The sequence below is a fragment of the Thalia democratica genome, chromosome 8, assembly GCF_965202585.1.
Source record: "Thalia democratica chromosome 8, ktThaDemo2.hap1.1, whole genome shotgun sequence".
In the NCBI taxonomy this organism is placed as follows: Eukaryota; Metazoa; Chordata; class Thaliacea; order Salpida; family Salpidae; genus Thalia; species Thalia democratica.
This window is the reverse complement of record NC_139172.1, coordinates 28,991,326-29,012,052: the sequence shown is the minus strand read 5'-3', so window position 1 is coordinate 29,012,052 and position 20,727 is coordinate 28,991,326. Positions and strand designations below refer to the sequence as shown.

Genomic DNA, 20,727 nt, shown 5'->3' with positions numbered 1-20,727 from the left:
GTTTAATAGGATTCTTTGAAATAACTTATGTTATATCATGATTAGTTTAATTAGTTATTTAAAAAATTAAGATGCTTTAATGATAACATAAAGTTTTTGAGAGATGTGTTTAATTACATTTTGTTTTTCTTTTACAGACTTATTCACATTTCTGTTTTAATAAAAGCTTCTGGTCAAGTCATGTAACTTATAATTGACGAATTCAAGTACTAATTGACACGAACCCTGTATATAAGTGATAAGTGGTGGATGTAACTAAGCCCCAAAATTTAATAAAGGTATGAATTCATTGAAGCAGAAATTATAATGACCAGTTAAAAATATTCAAGTTGCTTGGTAAGCGATTGATAGATGTTGAAAAATAATTCATTTAAATTTTTATTTTCTTTAAAAGTAGTTTTGTGAATACTTTTATTGCGTTAATTTGCTAATTAAGACCCCCCGATACCCAAAATGCCTTCTGAAGGTGATTTTTTCTACTTTGAAAAAATGTCAGGCTAAATAGGTCTCTGTCAGGCTAAATGAAAAGGAATTTCGCGCACGAACCCTGTAAATGGCTTAAAAATAAATTAAATAGAATAAAAGTCGGTATTTATAGAGATGATGGGTTTTAGGTGCTTGAAAAAAACACAAGTGGATCAGATATCACAAAAATTAAGAAGAAAATGCCCAAATATGCAAACAAAATAGGGATCAAAATTGAATTGGAAAACCCAGCATGAAATAAATTACTTAGATCTAAACCTAAATTCAAGAAATTAAACATTGCATTCATATAGAAAGCCAAACAACAAAATCTAATATATAGATGTTAACTCAAACCTTAGAATCAGGCAAAAACCAAGTATGATCAAAAAGTAACAAACTCAAATTTGAGCAATAATGAACTATTTGACTCTTCAAAGCACGTACACAATGAAGCACTAAAAAGAAGTGGATACAACAAAGAGATTAAATACATGGATAAGAATAATACCACAACCAAAAAATACAAAAATAGAAAACAAAAAGTATTGTGGTTCAATTCACCATATAACAAGGCAATGAAAACAAACATTGGAAGAAATTTCATCAACATAATCAACAAACATTTTGGTGAAAAGAGTAAAATTAAGTATTTTATCAACAAAAATAATGTAAAAGTCAGCTACTCCTGCATGATTGCCATTGATTACAAAATTATAAAATGTCACAACTCCAAGATCCTCCTAGCCAATTAAAATAGTTCAAAAAAGTGCAACTGCAAAAAAATACACAATTTTCTATTGAAAAATAATGACTGTAGAGAAGAAAATGTCATATATGAAGCCAAAATAAAGTCTAAAAACAACAACAAAGTATATATAGGTCTAACAGAAAACAAAATCTGAAAAATAATTGCACTGCATAAAACAACATCTAAGATTAACCCAGATCGCAAGAACCATCTAAAATATAAGAACTCAACTGACCTATCTAAAGAAATCTATAAATAAATAAAAAACCAAGAGTATGGGACTCTCTGAAAAAATCAAACAAATCCAAAAAAAGAGACAAGGAAAAGAAACCTGCAAACTTTGTATAAAAAAGGCCCAAACAATTTTAAAGAAGAAACGGAATCTACAGAAAATACAAACTTTTGAACTCCTGTAGACATCAAGTAAAATACATACTTAAAAGCTGGAAAAATCATAAACAAAGTTCTCCATATGATTTGTAAAGTATGTTGTTTTGTATGTTTTTGTAACAAACGTTACTTTTTTTTATTTTATAATGTCTTTTTTGTTAAATTTTTTTTCATTAAGTTTTTACCATGAAATTTTGTTTACGTAATCTACTAATTTATTTAACTTATACCTAGTTAAGCAAAAGCAAAATAATTAACTTTACTTAGAAACAAATAACAGCCCAATTAGGTTTTTTAAATATAAATATAGCTATATGTATTGATTTTGCAAGTTTATTTTGACTGAAGAGCACTGGTAGTAATACTTGTGCATAACTCTAGTTTTGAAATAAACTTGGAGTCACTTAATTGTTTAACTTTAAATTAGAAAAAAAACAAAAATATGGAAGAAATTTCTCCAAGGCCAGTGGCAACTCTGAAATTAGGAAACTTTGAAGAATAAAAAGTAAATGAGTAACATACTACTAAGGGGAGATATCAAATAAAAGTTGTTATATATTTTTTAAGTGTTAACAAAACGAAAATATATTTGAAAATTCCTGGTCTATTTCAATTAGAAAACAATCAGTCTAACTTTAGGGCTAATATACTTAAAGGCCAGTCGCTTTTATATTTGGGACTCAACAAAACTAAATTCATACTTTATTTTATTTTAGTTATTAAAAATTAATTTTTGAACAATTTTTTATGGTTGAGTAAAGTGTTTGAGATAAGGGTAATTGCCCCTTTATATTGCCCATTTTAGTAATACCTGGTTTTAATATTACCTCAAGGTAAAGTATTAAATAGAAAGCTAATATTAGTTGAATAGTAAGCTACAATATAAAAGTTCAATGGCTGCAAAAACTTTCAAAATTGCCCCTAATTTAATTAAGTTGCCCAAAAAAAGGCAATATTGCCCTCATTATAAAACCATGATTTATACCAACATGTCAAGTTTAAATTTTGCCTTCATTACTTGCATATAAAAATAAAGTATTCAAATAATATAGAACTAATTATAAAAGATGTTTTAATTAAAGTATTACTTTATTTCTATATTTCATCTGAATTAATTAAAATTTTTTTTTTTAAAAAACATTCAGACAATAGTGTGTAAAGTAAATCATGTAAAGAGGAGTCTGTATTGTATGTAGTGTTGAGTTGGTATGAGCAGGGTTGCCACACACTCAGGCTAGTTTGAACTTTTTGATAATTCCAGGCCGTTTTAGGCTAGCTTGGGTTTTTTAAAAAACTCAGTCTAGTTTTTTATGTTTTAAATGGTATTGTGATAATTGAGTTTTGAATATTGTGATATTTTATGGTTGAAAGATTTATAATACAAAATTTTTGTAATTTTTAGGTTAAAATGTTTAACTTGGGGCTTGTTATATTCAAATATAACTAAGGTATTTTTTATAATCTTTTGGTAACAAAAAATTAGGAAATAATCTATTTACAGTTCTGTTCTTGGTTATTTAAAAACTAAGGACAAGTATATATCAAAGTTTCCACACTTTCAGGCACTCAGGATAACTCATAGGTGGACAGTCATTTAAGGCTAGTTTTATTTTTTTTGCAAAATTCAAACACGTTAGATATTTTTCAAAATTTCATGCTAGTTTTTTGGCTTGAAATCTTTATTTTCTTATAGATTGAGTTTTTACTTAAGCCAAAAGGAGAAGTCTGATGTTATTTTTCCTAAAATTTACATTAAATATTAAAGCTAAAATTATATGTTTTAAAATACCAATTATTTAAAAAAATTTCTTATACAAACGTATGGTGAATAAATTATTTCTTGCAGATTTTCTTTAAATTCTGAAAAAAAAACTTTCCTTTCTTTTATTTTTAAAATTGTTAGCTAAATTAAAGATCTTTAAAATAAAATCAATATCTAAAAAAGTGCTTCACCTTTCCTATGGCCCAAAGTCCTTTTGTTATTAATTTGATATTTTTAGATATTTAAGTTTTATCAATATTTTTAAAAATTTTGTCATTAACTAAGACTAACTCAGCTTTGCTTGATGAAATTAAGTCTAGTTTTTAGTCACTCGACCTTTTTTTTTATCTAAAAGAGTGGTCACCTTGAAATATAAGGCAAAAGCAGTGGTTCTCAACATCTTGAGTTTTTGTGCACATTGCATATTTTAATTTAAACATTTTAATATGAAAAATAGTTATTTTTTGGTTTCAGTTGTCTTAATAGTTACATGACATATTAAAACTCTTACTATTTATGAAGAATAAAACAAAATTGATAGAGTTATATAAAAAATTATGAAAGCTTTATTGAGGCTTTTTTTTTTGTTTTTCTGTAACGTTTTATAGTTTCCATTAATATTAAGTATTTTTGAAAAAAATAAAGAAATGCCTACATGCACCTTTCTTCAAATAGCACAATGTGTTTTTGTGATAATTGCAAAATGTAAAACAATATTCAGTTAAAATTCTCAAGGTTGCATTTTTTGATCCCATACATTTTATACTGGGATCGTTTTTGGAAAATCAAAAATACCCTCTATGAACGTGTTTCATATCTCAGCTAAAATTTTGCACAGTATATTTCTTAGATAATTGCCACATATAGAACAATTTTCAGCTGAAAACTCAAAGGTTTCATTTTTTCTAAGCACTCTAATGCAAAATGGCTAATTTATATTCATTAATTAGACAATTTCAGATTGAGAGTTTTATTCAACATAGTGTTTTATGCAAACACAATGATCAAAATTAAACAACTCTATAAAGTATAAAGCCATATAAACTATTATTAGATTCTACTAATCAACACTAATTATATTCCTATTACAACTGATTAAATTAAATGAGCTTGCTAAATTGACAAAAAGATTCCAAAATGCTTAATGGCCAATTAAGTAAAAAACCTATTGGATAAGTACAAAATAGATAAACAAATAACTAAAACAAATACAACAATAATACAATAAATATAAAAATGAAGTAAAATAAAATGCTAGCAAAAATGTAATATACTTATAAAATTTGTAAATACAGACATGGCAATGTTATGATTTTAAATAAAATTTAGCGAAGTGTCTGCATTTGCCAATTAATTCAGTTTTGGAATTGAGGGATGATTTTTTGTCGGCAAATGCTATTTCTAGGCTTTCTACATTGCACAGGGAGCAAATTTTGCTCGGTTTGCGTTGATTAATTTTATGCATTATCTTCCACTTGACGTTTTTCTTGGTCATTTCTTTGTTGAATTTGGCAGCCTGAATGAAAGAGCTCAGTTTTGTCAATTCTCTCAGATTTTTGTTTCTAAACCTATGCATATATGCTTGTTGTATCTTATTTTAAAGTTTCATGCGGTAGATACAATATAATGGTGTTCTTTGTTATTGTGTGTTACCGTGGCTTTGTATATAACACTTCTGGAAAGGCATTTGCCTTCCACTGGGCATGATGTTTTAACTCTGCAATTGCAAGTTGTTTCTTTTTTCTCCTGGTTTTTGCTTTCCTTTATGATATTAAGATTTGATTTGCTAATTTTGGATTTTATGTTGTGCAAACATGAGTAGCTAATTTTGATCGTATTTCTGTTCAGAATTTCATTGAGGGGTCCGTTTTTAGGGAAGTGTTTGTCGACTAACTTTAGAAATTCTTTTCCTACTTTAGTTTTTAAAGTTGAGCTAAATAGAGGGTTGTATTTTAAATTAATTTATATTCAATCAGACTAATTTTTGGTTGCTCAGGCTTTTTTCCTCAAGAGTGGCAAGCCTGTAAGAGTATGACAAAAAAAACATAAGTTTTAATTTAATTGATATTGTATTGCATTTTTTTACTTAATTTAATTAAAATCTTTGGTATGTTTTATTCATTTAAGCTTAAGCACTAGAAGTCTAGTTATTCACTTCTCATTACTATTATTATATGTAAACTCTGTACAGGGTTCCCACTTCCCTACAAATCCCTATAAATGTCTAGAAATTTCAATATTCTGAAAAATTCCTTTAAATCCTTAAAAAGATTGAAAAGTATGTGAAAATCTCTAGAAAATCCTATAGATTATTTTTTTTTATGGTTGGTAATTGAAGTTTGAAAGCTAAAACAGTGACACCAATTGGTGAATAACACATCAAAAAATTTTAATTATTTTTTTGAATCTAAATATTTGCAATCTCAACACTAAACTTAGACTCCTTGGCACCACCTAGCGGATAATTCCCCCTTATTTATAATACATACATTTTATCTAAAGTTTTCTAGTTTAACAAAAATTAGAGCTCAAAAACGCTCTAACTTTCAGAAATTATTTATCAAGACTGTGCTTATAAACGGTAAAGACATATTTTAATTTTGTATCTTAAAAATATGTATGTAACGTTTAAAACTCATTGTTTTTTTTTGATAATTTTTCTAGAATTAGCTATATTTTATGGATTTCCCTAAAAACTTTTTGAAATTTTAGTCGGAAGCCTGTCTATATGAAATTATTAAGTAAAAAAAAACTTTTATTTGGAAATACTTGATATACCTTTGTAAACTTGTTGATCAAATGTAGTTTTAAAATTTAAAGTTGTAAGATTTTTTGATAGTTTGGTGGCGTTTAGATACTTAAATAAAAAACATCATTACTTTATTGTTTTTCTGTTAGAAAAATATTGAAATTCCTTCATTAAAAATTAATCATTGTGGTTGGTTCTTACTGAACTGTAAAACTCTGAAAAAAGGTCTGTCAAAAAAGAACTCACAGGAACTATTGTTTTGATGAGATTACAAGTCAACTTGTGCAGTGCATGTTAAAATATTTTTCATGCCAATTTAAAGTTTGTTTGAATAATTTGTGCAAAATTCAGGTTATATTAGGTAATTTATAAATCTCATCTTAGTTTTAAAATTTTATTGCTTTATTATACATATACTTTTTATATGTTTTGATTTTTAGAAAACAAAGAGATCTTAACTACTAGAGGAGAAATAATGAATTTATTCTTTTAATACTTATCTTACAAATTAAGTTTTGGTTAAAGACCTTGTCAATGCTAAAATAAATCTTATTCAAATAGAATTCTACTTGAATAAGATTTATTTAAGTACTGACAAGATTTTTCCAAAACTTATTTTGTAAGATAAAATCTTGAAAGAATAAATTCATACATATATTCGTTATAAATACAAAAAAAATTGTTTTATATTTTATTTTTCAAGTATTCAAGCTTGATAGACAGTATTGTGTTTATTTTAGCACTTACTAAAAATGAATTATGAATTAAGATGTTCTTATCATGAAAAATTGACAAAGTTGTTCATATAAATTCAGGCTAACTCAAGCTAATTTAAATTCACCCATGTTAGCTTTGGTAATTCAGGCTAGTATTTTTGCCTCTGATAGTTTCAATATTATAAGCAAATGCGTTAAATATATATTTTTAGAATGTTGAATATATAAAGTTTAATTTTTTTAAAATCTGTAAACAATAAAAAGTGAAAAAAGTTCGGATATTGATATTTTTCAAAAACAAATCCAGACCTTCTAGCAGACAAAATTATTTCAATTGTTTAAAAAATTCAAAATCTCTGCAGGTTTGTCTTTCAACATTGATTTTTTGAACTTGTAGTTGGAACCCATTATTTAGTTACAAGCCAAACTTGATGCTAACTAACAATGATTAGGAAATACGTCAGGTTTAAATTGCAAAAGTTTTGTACAAACCATGGTGATAACATAATAGTTATGAGTTAATAAATAGTATTTAAAAAAATAAACCGTATCATTAATTTCTAAGTAAGTTTGAATAATTACTTTAAAAATAAAAACTATAAAATTAAAATTAAATATACATATCCAAGTAATAAGTTTATCAATGTATTAAGTACATCTATAAGGGTTACCAAAAATCTGGAATCCTGGAAAATCCAGAAATTCGACAACTTTAGTTAAAGAATACAGTTTTTAAATTTGAGAAATTTAGAAAAAACCTGAAATTTTGAAGAAAAGTCACGAAAAACCTTGAACTTTTAACTATTTACATGTAAAGTAACAAAATTTCAATAAGATACAAAAAATCTATTAAAAAAATTGTATCATTTGATTTTTTTCCATTATAAAACACATTTGAAGTAGGTTTACAGGATCTTTCAATTTGTTATACTATTGAAGACTGTTTGTTAACTTTAGTTTAATTTTGTACTAAAATTGTCCTAAAAAATTGTTTTTAAAATACCTGGAAGAAATTACAAGTTTGGGTAGAAACTTAATAATTAAAATAAAAGTTTTTTAAAATATAGTATATAATTTTTGTACTACTAAAATTTAATATTTTGTATTAATGTTGTTTAAATAGTTAACCTTTTTTTTACAGAATACATAATAAACTGATAATGTCTGAGAACGAAATAGCCACAGTTTTCAAAGAGTTTCTCTTTAAACATGATATGAGCCCTGGTTTAGCAACCATATGCACCTTACTCAATCAACTGAAAACCTACAAAGCGAGTACAATGGCTGACCTGAGTCAAAATTTAAAAAAGACTAGCAGGACTATTTTACAAAGTGACGATGTTCTAGCAACTACATGTATTTCTTCAAGCAGTGAGCTGTTTCAAAGACACATTACTCTTGAGAGCTTGAAAGTTCTAGAGGTGTCAAACTTTGAAAATGTGAGGAGTGCTTTAGTTGCAAAAGGAGAAAAGTTTCTTGAAAACGTGTTAGCTTCTAGCAAAAAAATACTGCATTACAGTTCTCCGTTTGTCAATGAAGGTGTCACTATTTTAACCCATTCAATGTCCACAAACGTTGAACAAGTTTTGAGTTATGCTAAAAGTTTGAATAAAAACTTTAAAGTTTTTGTCACCCAATCAATGCCAGACGAAAGTGGTAACAAAATGATGGAGAAACTCAAGCAGAATAATATTTCCGCAACCTTGATTTTAGATTCTGCAGTGGCATACGTGATGGAGCAAGTAGACATTGTGCTATTAGGAGCAGAGGGCATAACTGCTAATGGTGGAATCATCAACAAGATAGGCAGCTACCAAGTGTGTATGGCCGCAAAATATTTGAAGAAGCCTGTTTATGTTGTCAGCGAAAGCATCAAGTTCAGCAAAGTTTTCCCTTTGAAGCAAGATGACATACCGAAAGTGTTCAGGTACAAACCTTCGCTGAAAGACACTTCGTTTGAGCATCCCCGCGTTGATTACACTCCTCCTGATCTGATTGACGTTCTCATAACCGACTTGGGCGTTTTGACTCCATCCACTGTTACTGAGGAGCTGATGAACTTATATTTGTAGAACATGGACAACATTTTTTCTTCAACACAAATTAGTAGCAATACACAATTTTAGTTAATATGTTTTATGTTGATAAAAAATAAATAATGAATAAAAAAAATTATAGAATTTAAGTTTTTATGTATGTAAACAAATCTGAGGTATATAAGTGTTAATTATTTATGTTTTTTTCTAAAATACATTTTACTTTAGTTAATTAAGATGTTTGTTACCAACTTGAAATAAAAGTAATTTGGAATAACTGGCGCCATTTGTATAAACTAGTTTTTTGAATTTTCTAAAAAATATTTTAACAAAAATATGTGGTTATCATTATTTTTATTAAAAGTTGTACTAAGGTGAAGGTTTTATGATATATAAAACAGTGTTGTTTTTAGAAAAAAAAACAAATTAGTTTTAATGGTTAACATTGCTAGTATTTTTGTTATTTACATTTATTTCTATTTGCGCATTGAAGTTTTTTACTAAAGTTGCAAATTATAAACCTAAATGTTTTTAATTATAAAATTGAATACAGTTTAATTCTAGATTATTGAAAACTTTTAGTGTTTGAAATTAATTCAACTAATGATGAATGTATTGTAGAATTAGTTAATTCAAATTCATTTAACTTTTGACTTATTTGATATAAGTTCTTGTTCCTCTATGAAATTGGTGAACCAGAAGTAGATTTTGTATAAAAATAAATTAAAGTAGAAGTTACAAAAGATTAATGAACTTGAAAGTGGGTAGTAATTGCATATATGATTATTATTTTACTTATTAAACTTTAGTGTGCAGTATTATTACTTTTATAACACTCTGGTGCATTTATAAGAACTTTAAAAAATTAATGTTTAAGCTAACTCAATTTAGTTTTCTGTTAAGTTTTTATAGTTTAATAAGTTTGTTTATGACAAAAAATATTGTACTAAAGTTTATTTTAGATTTGTTATTTTAAACTACCAAGTCTATGCAATCAAATGGTTGTGAATGAATTTATCAAAAATTCTGGATGGCACCTCAACGAAAGAGGTTTAAACGTTTGCTTGGCAAGTGCAAACAAAGCTGCCACACCAGTGCAGAAGAAAGCATCAGTTGAAGGCGCTGCTCTCAACTTGGACTTGTACAAGTTTGGCGAGGCGTGCATCCCCGACCTGAAAAAAGAACCCGTTTCCGAGCTGTCAGAGGACATGGTACTGCAGGTGAGCAAAGTGCGAAACGTCTCGGCCCCGACCTACAACCAGACGTCGGAGCACGCGCCCAGGATGCTCACCTTGTTTCTGACGGACGGCAAGAAGAACCTGCAGTGCGTCGAGCATGAAAAGTTGCTCGGTGTGAGCGTGGACACCCCGCCCGGCACCAAAATAAAACTGTTGAGCGGCACCAGGGTCACCAAGCAAGGAGTTTTCTTGCTCGAAAAGAACCGCGCTAAAATTCTTGGCGGAAAAGTTGACGCTCTGATCACGAAATGGAAAGCCAACATGAAAAGAGACGAGTCCTCTCAGCAGTTCAACTCGTCTAATCCTCCCCCGGCGTTCGTTCCGTTTGGAAAGTGCATAGACGCTCGGTACGAGAAAGGAACCATTACAAGAGGCTTGTTGGCTGATGAGGACGACAAGCAAGAGAAAGAGGAAAGTCAGTTTGATATTGATAGGAAAAATGTGATTGACAACATTGGCCAAAAAAATACCAAACGTTTTGACAATAAAAACTTCCAATCTAAAGGGGAGGAGTCATTAGGTGATCATTCTGGCAATACTAAGAAATTACCTCAAGTAGAACAAAATTTCTCACGTAGAAATAACAGAAAGAATAATGCTCGTTTTGAAAATAAAGACAGATATAACACCAGGAATAACACTTTTGATGATAAAGACCAAAATAACTTAAATAATAGCACTTATTCTGAATATAAAGATAAAAATAATACAAAGAATAACACTTATTTTGAAAATAATGATAGAAGTAACACAAGAAAAAACACTTATTTTGAAAATGAAGATAGAAATAGCACACAAAATTACACCTATGTTGAAAATAAAGATAACATAAAAACTTTGATGGAAATGGGTTTCAATTATAAGTTAGCATCAGAACAACTTCGTGTGCATAAAGGAAGTTTAACAGATGCGTTAGACTCTTTGTTGAATGGAAAAAATGACCAAAGAGATCAATTTAGTAACAAAGATGAGGAGTATAATAAAAACAACAGTACTAACAAATACAATAAAAACAACCATACTAATAAGTATAATAAAAACAGCAGTACTAACAAGTATGATAAAAACAGCAGTACTAACAGTTATAAAAAGTCTGAAAGTAACTTTGATAAGAAAAATAAAACATCATTTAATAACCAATTCCAAAATATGAATATAAATAAAGATTTCTCAAGTAGACAAAAATACTACGAGACCCACCAAAATTCTAATTTCAAAGAAAAACAAAGCTATTGCAAAGACGAAAATAAAGGAAAAAACAGAAATCAACAGTTTATGCATGGTCAACAATCAATAAACACCCATTATGGGCAAACGTCTGATAGACCTTCAGTTTCAGAGAATGCAAAATTAAAAACATCAAATTCAAACAAAAAAATATCAGCAAATACTACTAAAAGAAATGATAACTTTTCTAATTGTAGAGAACGTCGTCTTAATAATGAGCAAATAAAAAGAAATAATGATTGTGGTGATAAGAACTTTACAAAAAATTCCAACGATAAAAGTTCTAATAGAAACTATTCTGCTAAACAAAATAATGCTAATTCAAACAGTAATGAGTTTAGACAGAATAAGTTTAATCAAAGAGAAAGTGCTTACAACTCTTCAAATCTGAACAAAAGATCAAACCTTCCTCCCAGAATGAAAAACTCCCAGGGGTTCAGTGAAAAACCAAACAGTCCAAGGTACGCTATTGGTGACAAAGTGATGGCAAAGTATTGGGAGGACGGCAAGTTTTACGAAGCGACTGTCGTGAACGTTCATCAGACAGAACCGTTCGCAGTGGTGCAGTTCGACATGTACGGAAACTGCGAAGAAGTGGGGTTCAATGAAATATTCACCGGCAGGCAGCCGTCTTTTAGTAATCAACCCCTAAGGTTCCAAAACAATTACAATTGGTAATAGAGTGAGCAAAAATATCTAGCTCAATGACTAAAAAGTGTGTTTAATCACATTGAGTGTGCTAAGCTCAAGTTGAAAAAGTTTAGTGACAGTTCTGCAAAAAAAGTACCAAAAACTTTGTTTTCTTTTGTTTAAAAAAAAACTTTTTATTGTTATTTATAATCTGTTACTGAACGTAAATAGTTTTTAATAAATTTTATAACTTTTAACTTCCTATTTAATGAAATTGATTAGCTTTACCTAGGCTTTATAAGCTATCAGACTCACGACTAAATATAATATAAATGCTATCATTGCAGTTTCTTAGTTTATTAATTATAATATTTTGAGTTTTTATAATTTAACAATAATTTGGTGCGGATTTTAAAGATTACTTAAGTAGTGTATTAATGTGTACAAAATACAATCAGTTTAATTTTTACAAAATACTAAATTATCAGAAAAAAGCACTACTTTAAATATTTCTAGATAAACCTGTTTCATCATTTTAAATGGTAAAATGTATACTTAAGGACAAGGTGCTTTAAATTAGGACAATGGAAAACGTTTTCATTATGAGAATGTTTTCTGTAGACTCGTACTTACAGAAACCAATTTATGGAATTGACTGTGTGAAGTCAGACATCACACACAAAAAAATTGGAAGAGTTCCCGTCATTAGAATATTTGGATCAACTCCGTCAGGTACAAACGCATATTTGTGTTAGGTCATAAAGTTTGTCAAGTAAAAAAAAAAGCGATTAGAAATTCTTGTTTGTGAAAGTTTACAGAATGTACTTAAATTATGGAAGGATTAACATTTTTTAAACAAACTGAAGAGATGTTTAAGTTTTTAGTTTTTAGCTATAACAATTTTGTTTTAATAAAGAAGTTAAATGTATAGTTAAATCAAAAATTTGTTATATAGCTGTTTTGTCTTAGCTGTACATAAATTAATTTTAAGGATAATCGTTAATGTTATGGTTATATGAACTAAAGTATAGAAGTCTATATTAATTTTCAAGCTAAAAAGAGCTCTGATACTTAAGTTTTTTTTAAAGACTAACTTTTAAATTTACTTTTGTAAGTCTTGTTACAAAAACTATACCATATTTAAAGAAAAATTAGCTTCGATTAATTTTATCTATATAAAAAAGTAATTAACCTTAAATTTTTAATCAAATAGTTAGGTTAATCATTAGTTAAGGTAAAACAAATAAAAAAGCTTTTTTTATAGTATAGTTCATTTCTGCATTTCAAGACAATCAAATTCTTTAATCCCGAATAATATTATACTTCAGATTTTATAAAGGAGTAAAAAATATCAAATGACACTTAAGTCTTTATAACAAATTAAGTTTTAATTTAAATAAGTTTCATCATTTTATAAGTTTTTAATAACTTAAGCGACTAAAAGTTATTTTAAAAAATGATACAAATGCAAATATGAAGTTTTACTCATAAAGTAAAATAAATTTAGAAAACAAGTAGACATCAAATTTACTACAAAATCTTAAATAAAAGATTTAAAAGACTAACTCAAGGCTGCCAGAAGGTCAAAAAAAGATAGGGAATCAGGAAAAGTCAGGATAAAATGAAGGTTTTGAAAAAGATTCAGGAAATTAAAAAAAAAAAAGTTAGATAATGTCAGGTTAAATTAAAAAAACTTCTTATTTTCCAAAGCCTTCAAATGGTAAAAATCAGTCATAAATTCTTTTGTCAGACTAAAATTGCAAAATTTTCCTTCAAATTTACAAACTTACTTAAAATCATATGTCTTCATGTGGTATAAATTAATAAAATATCTTTTATGAAACTGCAAAATGTTTCTCTTAATATATTGAGCAACTACCCTACTAGAACCTAACAATAAAAATACTTTCCCAAGGTCAAACGGCGTGCATGCACGTCCACGGCTGCTTCCCGTACGTCCTGGTCAAGCCGATAGGGCTGTTCGAGCACACCACCGAGGGCATCGAGAGGTTCGTGCAGAAGTTCGCGGCCAGCCTGAACGAGTTCATGAACTACAACCAGCCGAACGAAGCCGCGAAGTACGACCGGCTGTACAAAGTTTCCCCCGTCAGCGCCAAGTGAGTTGCAAAATGTGTCATCACCTACGACCTTATTGTAAATAACTATGATAATTTACACTTTTATGCTTGATTTTTCACAAGTTTGATAACTTTTACATTGAGTTAGGACATTTTGTTATGTTCTGAGCTCATTGTAAAGGTTTTGTGGATTGGAATAGTTTCAAACAGACTTATTTATGGTGTTGTATGCTAGTCAGGTGCATAATTGAAAAACTTGAAGTTATGATGTTAAACAATAAAGTTGTTTTTCCGTTGCTTATAAAGCTGGTACATAGTGGGCCCGAATCGCGTTTAACTGAAAGTAGGGAGTGACTTTTCTTAAAAAATCAACATTTGTAAAACTGAATTTAAAAATTTTAATGATTGTTTTTTAAATTTTACAATTTTTTGAGGTATCTTTTTTAAACTTTGAAAAATATAAATATACTTTGATGTTAAAGTATTTTTTAATAGTTTTTTATTTAAGGCCATAGGGGGTGTCCGACATTTTTTTTTACAAAGATTAACTTTGGCTTTTATACGAAAGCTTTAAATACAAACTACAAGCCTGTTTTTATAGAATTCAAAAATATCATTTAACTTTTGAGATAATATATTTTTTGTAAAAACTTTCCAATACTAACGTATGGACCGCAAATTTTTTGGGGTCAATTTTCTTGGAAGTTTAAAAATTCACTAAAAATCTATCTCCTTCATTTTTCAAGCAATCTTCTTAAAACTTTTAGGAAAGGTTCTTTATACTAAAAGGAAAAAATGTTACTTTAGAATTTTTATTTTGTTAAAATATAAAAATTTTATCACAAAAATTAAAAAAAAAAGTTTTTTTTTCAAAAAAATAATGTTTTTACAATTTTTTTTTAAGTTCCAAAGTAACATTTTTTGTTATTGTATAAAGATTAAACTGTAAAAGTTTAAAGAAGATTGCTTGAAAAATGTAGGGGGACATAGATTTTAAATAAAACAGTCTTTTTTCGCTGTTTTAATTTTCCCTTTCCATAGGGAACCTATTATGCGGCCTGACTTTGACTGGTCATATTTCAAAAAATAATTTGAACTTTTTAAAACGATAAAAAGCATCTTCAAGCTTAGAAAAAACTCGTTAAAATAAGATCAACTTGTAAAAAACATGGCTTATTCCCCTATGGCCTTAATTAAGCGTTGATTTTATAAAAGACATCAAAATTTGAACTAATCAAAAACCCTTCAATTCGCCTCGCGCCAAAAGAATAACTTTAGTTATAAAAAGAATTTTTTAGTTTACTCTGAATCACTAAATCCGCAAGAATCTTGGCTTTCTACCCACAAACTTTCAAAAATAAATTTAATTTTATTTTTGCTTTTTCCAGTTGCGGGCCCACTGTATGGTATTAGTTTTATAATTAGTAATTTATTATTTTTGAGAATAAACAATTACTCAGTTTCACGACAGAGCGGATTTTTAAATTATAAATCTGTAGTAAAATAATGATGGTAAAAATGACAAATGATTAAAAAATGGTTTGTGTTAAGTTTTTATACAAAAAAAATAATAAATAAATTGAAAATTATATTGATGCTAAACAACCTTTAATTTAAAAACTATTAAATTATAGTCTAGAAGCAAATACAATTAAACTATGGTATTGTATTTGCTAAAAGACTATAATTTAATAGTTTTTAAATTAAAGGTTGTTTAGCATCAACATAATTTTTAATTAATTTATTATTTTTTGTTGTATAAAAACTTAACACAAACCAGTTTTTGATTATTTGTCATTTTTACCATTATTATTTTACTACAGATTTATAATTTGAAAATCCGCTCTGCAGTGAAACTGAGTAATTGTTTTTATTCAAAAATAAAAAAATATTAATTATCATTCTCCTATTAGTGGATAAATTACTGTGTCCTATTTATTTGTTCTAAACTCTTTAGTTAAATTAGTTTAATAACCTATACTAAAGAATTAATTTTAAACATGTACAGTTTAAAAATATTTTGTGAGACTACTTATCAAGCTAAAACTTCTTAAAAAACTTTAATATGTCTAAACTTTTATGCATGTATTTGTAGATGTTTTTTTCAATACAATTATTTCTAAATGCACAAATTAAATATTTACAGAAAATTTTATGGGTACAGTAAAGAAGATGAACTTTTTCTAAAGATTTACTTGTACAATCCATTTGATATAAAAAAGTAAGTACAAAAGTTATTACTTTGTTTTTATCTTAAATAAATAATAATATTAGCATAGTACTGGGTATTTTGATATTTATTATGCTAGTATAGTATAACATATACAAAAAAGCTAAACTAATAGCCCTTAAATAGCTGTCCAATGAAACAATAACCAGAACACTTTAGTTGCAAAGCTTTCGTCTTTTATTAGACATTTTCAATGCAAAAATACGGCTGTAAAAACAAAAATTAAAACATAATATATATATATATATATATAAATGTTTTTAATTGATAAAATGACGTCTATTAACAGCAAACAAAACACTTTATATATAAAAAAACTTTTTTAAATAAAAAACACATTTACTTTATTCCCATAACATTAAAAAGAGTTTTGCTCCACAAAATTACATATGCAATTAATATATAAATGTATGTTAAGAACTACTAAATAACACAAAGAAATACAAAAAAATATACAAAACAGATGCATCTAACAATATGTACTTTAACTACTCTACCCCTATAAATCACTGTATTGTGTTTTAGCTAAATTAATATTTGATTTGAGTTTATTTATCCAAAAATATTCTTTATAGTCAAGGTTCTTAAAATTCGGTTCTTCCAAAAAAACAACTTCATACGCGTCATCAAAACAACACTCTTTCTGTAGATCGTTCTTGTGTTTAACATAGTAGTGTCTATATAAGGCATTTTCATCTGTTTTATCGTTTGGGTTAAAATTTGACTTTGATCTATAGTTGGAATAGATGCATCTGTTTTGTATATTTTTTTGTATTTCTTTGTGTTATTTAGTAGTTCTTAACATACATTTATATATTAATTGCATATGTAATTTTGTGGAGCAAAACTCTTTTTAATGTTATGGGAGTAAAGTAAATGTGTTTTTTATTAAAAAAAGTTTTTTTATATATAAAGTGTTTTGTTTGCTCTTAATAGACGTCATTTTATCAATTAAAAACATTTATATATATAATTTTATGTTTTAATTTTTGTTTTTACAGCCGTATTTTTGCATTGAAAATGTCTAATAAAAGACGAAAGCTTTGCAACTAAAGTGTTCTGGTTATTGTTTCATTGGACAGCTATTTAAGGGCTATTAGTTTAGCTTTTTTGTATTTGAAAATTTAAGTATAGCTTTGTCTGAAACAATAGTTAATTGGAGTTGTTTTTTGACCCCGGATTACGGCTTACCTGTTTTCTTATAGTATAACATAATATGATAATACACCGATGCTACAATAGTTTGAGATCTAGCTTTTAATTTTTTAAAGTTGTAGTATAACCAAAAAAAAATATTCTAAAATTTGTCTACTCTTAAAATTTTAAGTTTTATAATAAATTGAAAGTACTTATGGGTTTAATAGTTTGAATTTTAAATACTAACGATTGCAACCAACAGTATTTATTGTTAATCAAGTTATAAATTAAATAAAACTGTCTGAAAACAAAACTATTTAGTAATATTTTTTGATTGGTTTCATTTATCTTAAGAACACCAAAGTTATGAGAAAAAAAAAAGTTTAACGATTAAAAATATTTTTTTCACTTTAAATTAAAAGAGATAGAATTAAATCAAGATTTTTTTTTTTAATTTAGACTTTTCTTAATATCGTTTATTGCTCTCTATCATTTTACTGGTTGTTTGTTTAAACTGATTGTTTAAATAAGATGTACATAGAACTTTAGTTGTTATACATTCAGCTCTTCACAGTACTTTTTTTTCAAATTCATCACAAACTCAAGCTGGTTTGACGCAGCTCAGGCTTGCTTTCATGCGTAAAAAAGTGGCAACCCTGTGAAAAAGCATTGTTTAGAGAAAAATTTCCAAACAAAGGTCTTTTTAACATTCCGCAATGTTTTCCATAATTTTAAGCTCTGCTGATTCAATTTCATCATACACTCACGCTACACAGCTTTTGACACAGCTCAGGTTAGCTTTTATGTCTTAAGAAACAGGAACCCTGAAAAGTTTCTAGAAAAAAATAGCACAGTTTAGGGCATTTTTTACAATTTTTTGTTACCATCATGCAAACCTTTTTTACCATTTAGACTGATTATTTCACACACAGGGCTTGCGACGTGCTGCAGTCAGCAACGGTTCTGAACACGAGCTTCGAGGTGCACGAAGCCCACATAACCTTCATCATGCAGTTCTTCATGGATTACAACCTCCACGGCATGAACTTCATTCACGTCAAGCACTTCTGGGCGCGCCAGAAAGAAGGTTTGAGTTGTTGAAAATGTTATTGATTGAATTAATTTACTTTCTGTTGTTCGAAACTGAATTGAAATTTTGTTCTTGTTAGAAAATTTAAAGAAAAAGATAAACATTTTACTATATTTCAACAAAATATATCTTGTTTTATAACTTCTATGCTTTAAATATTAGTCTAAGAATAAAATAATAAAAAATATAAAATAGAAAAAACTTGTTTAAACAAAATGAATGTATATACTTTATATTTTTGATTTCAAATAAATTATACTTCTCCGTGTATTAAGTTTCTGCGCTATTTCTACCAACAATGATTAAAATTAAAACTATAATATAATTAATCAAAATTTGTTATGTTTTAAAGCTTTTAAAACAAAAATCAAAAAATAAACCTTTTTAAAAACCAGGCAACACAAACGGCAAGTGTGACCGCGGCACCAGCAAAACATCACCTCACACCGATCAGTGCCCGTACAACAAGAAGTGGGACTTTGCCCGCGTCAGCGAGGACGAGGTCATCCCGTACGAAGTCGCTCCCCCTCACAGCTCTTGCCAGCTGGAAGTTGACGTCATCGCGGATGACATCATCAACATGTTTGTGACGTATTTGTATGAACATTATTGAGTTTGTTATATATGTGCTTACTAATGTGATTGGACTACTTTAAAAAAAGTTTATTAAAGTACAAAATTATTTGCTGAGTGCAAATTGGTTTTATAAGCATTCGTAAAGCTCAAAACGTAATAAACGTCAGCGTGAATAAAATTGATTTCGTATTTTAAGAAACGAGTTTCAAAATTCGAACGCGATCAACCCGGGGTTGGCGGCGCTGTGGGAAGAAGACGACATGAGTGACGTCAGCTACTTCAACAAGTCGGCTTCCCAGCACAGAAACTTTTCTCACGATCAGCTGTTTCAACGCGACAGGCTGCAGGTTGGAAGATTTAAATACACCTAACGTTTTTATTATAGTTTTGTTTTCAACAGCCTATAAGTGTAATAAAGCCTTTCACTTCTTCAGACAGCTGTGTTGCTTAATAAGAATTATAGTTTTAATGGTGAAAAATGTCGTGCAAGTCATCTTTCTTTATATATACATATATCAATACAACACTACATTTTACACATACAATTGTTTCACTGTTCTGTTAGGCATGTATATCGATAAAAAAAAGGTTTCAAAGCTGAGCATTATGCTAAACTTAACTTTAAGTCCATTTAGTTGTTTATAAGAGGAATGTTGTGTAAATTAATCATACTACTAAAAAAGTTCAGTTTTAAGTAATATTTACTAACATAAAGCTTTGAATAGTTATTCCTAATTTTTTAACTTTGGTTTATCTTACATTGACAAAAATTATGCAACACTTGTCTTATAGACTAAACTTAGAATTTTTTTTGGAATATTTTTGAAATGTTCACTTTAATTTTGCCTTAAAATCTGTTCTTTTTTAACACAGTTAAGGGCATAGTTTAATAAGATTTGATATTAAATTAACGTTGGCTTTTATATGTAAGCTTTTAGTATAAGCTATCAGTCAGTTTTTGCAGTGTACAAAAATTTTAATTAATTTTTTTGTATATTAATTTTTAAGTTTCCAACACAAACGTATGGACCGCAGTATTTTCATTGTCAATCTACTCCTAAATTAAACTTAAAAACTATCTTCTTCTTTTTTTAAGCAATTGACCTCAAATTTTCAAGAAATGTCTTGTATTATAAGAAAAAAATATATTTTAACCACTAGAAAAAAAAAGTAAACATTTTATGACCAAAAAAAAAATCTTTTTTTTTTATTAAAATTGCTTTAATAGAATTGTTAATTATTAACTAAGATATATACTCGTAAAATTTTATAAACATTGCTGGAAAACTTTAGAAAAAGATATATTTATGGTGAAATAGTATTTTTTCGCTATTTAAGTTTACCCTTAAATTAGAGTTCTATTGAACTCTCCGACTTTGCACCCTCATATCTAAACAACATAATTTTTATAAACGGTAAAGAGCAACTATTAAATCAGTAATTAGTTTTAAATAACTTTAACATGTAAAAAAGTACCCACCCCGCCTCATATGCCTTTAATTAGACTAGTATTGAAAACTACTACATGTTTGTGAGTCATTGTCAAACTTACCGGAATCTTTTAAGTGAAACTGTTATTTTTGAATAGTGTATTTAAGTTTCACTCTAACGTTTTCTAATTGTCCATTCTTCTGATCCACAAGTTTCTAACC

At 27.9% G+C, this 20,727-nt stretch overlaps 3 protein-coding genes across 3 annotated transcripts in view; all 3 read left to right on the top strand.

The window, feature by feature from the left end:
* The first annotated feature begins 7,979 nt into the window (after positions 1 to 7,979).
* On the top strand, positions 7,980 to 9,707 carry LOC145842344 (translation initiation factor eIF2B subunit alpha-like). The gene has a single exon (XM_082949769.1). The coding sequence runs from the start codon at positions 7,994 to 7,996 to the stop codon at positions 8,903 to 8,905; it is 912 nt and encodes a 303-aa protein (XP_082805895.1). The 5' UTR covers positions 7,980 to 7,993; the 3' UTR covers positions 8,906 to 9,707.
* A 160-nt stretch (positions 9,708 to 9,867) lies between these two features.
* LOC145842178 (uncharacterized) lies at positions 9,868 to 12,252 on the top strand. Its single transcript, XM_082949577.1, has one exon. It carries the CDS (start codon positions 9,868 to 9,870, stop codon positions 12,010 to 12,012), a length of 2,145 nt encoding a protein of 714 aa, XP_082805703.1. The 3' UTR covers positions 12,013 to 12,252.
* A 279-nt stretch (positions 12,253 to 12,531) lies between these two features.
* The window catches only part of LOC145843115 (DNA polymerase zeta catalytic subunit-like), a 20,471-nt gene continuing 12,275 nt past the window's right edge, over positions 12,532 to 20,727 (top strand). The window contains exons 1-6 of the mRNA XM_082950577.1: positions 12,532 to 12,696; positions 13,880 to 14,081; positions 16,189 to 16,263; positions 18,342 to 18,496; positions 18,895 to 19,081; positions 19,272 to 19,422. Of these exons, the coding sequence (XP_082806703.1) occupies positions 12,549 to 12,696; positions 13,880 to 14,081; positions 16,189 to 16,263; positions 18,342 to 18,496; positions 18,895 to 19,081; positions 19,272 to 19,422 (918 nt within the window). The 5' untranslated portion in view covers positions 12,532 to 12,548. The remainder of the gene's footprint in view (positions 12,697 to 13,879; positions 14,082 to 16,188; positions 16,264 to 18,341; positions 18,497 to 18,894; positions 19,082 to 19,271; positions 19,423 to 20,727) is intronic.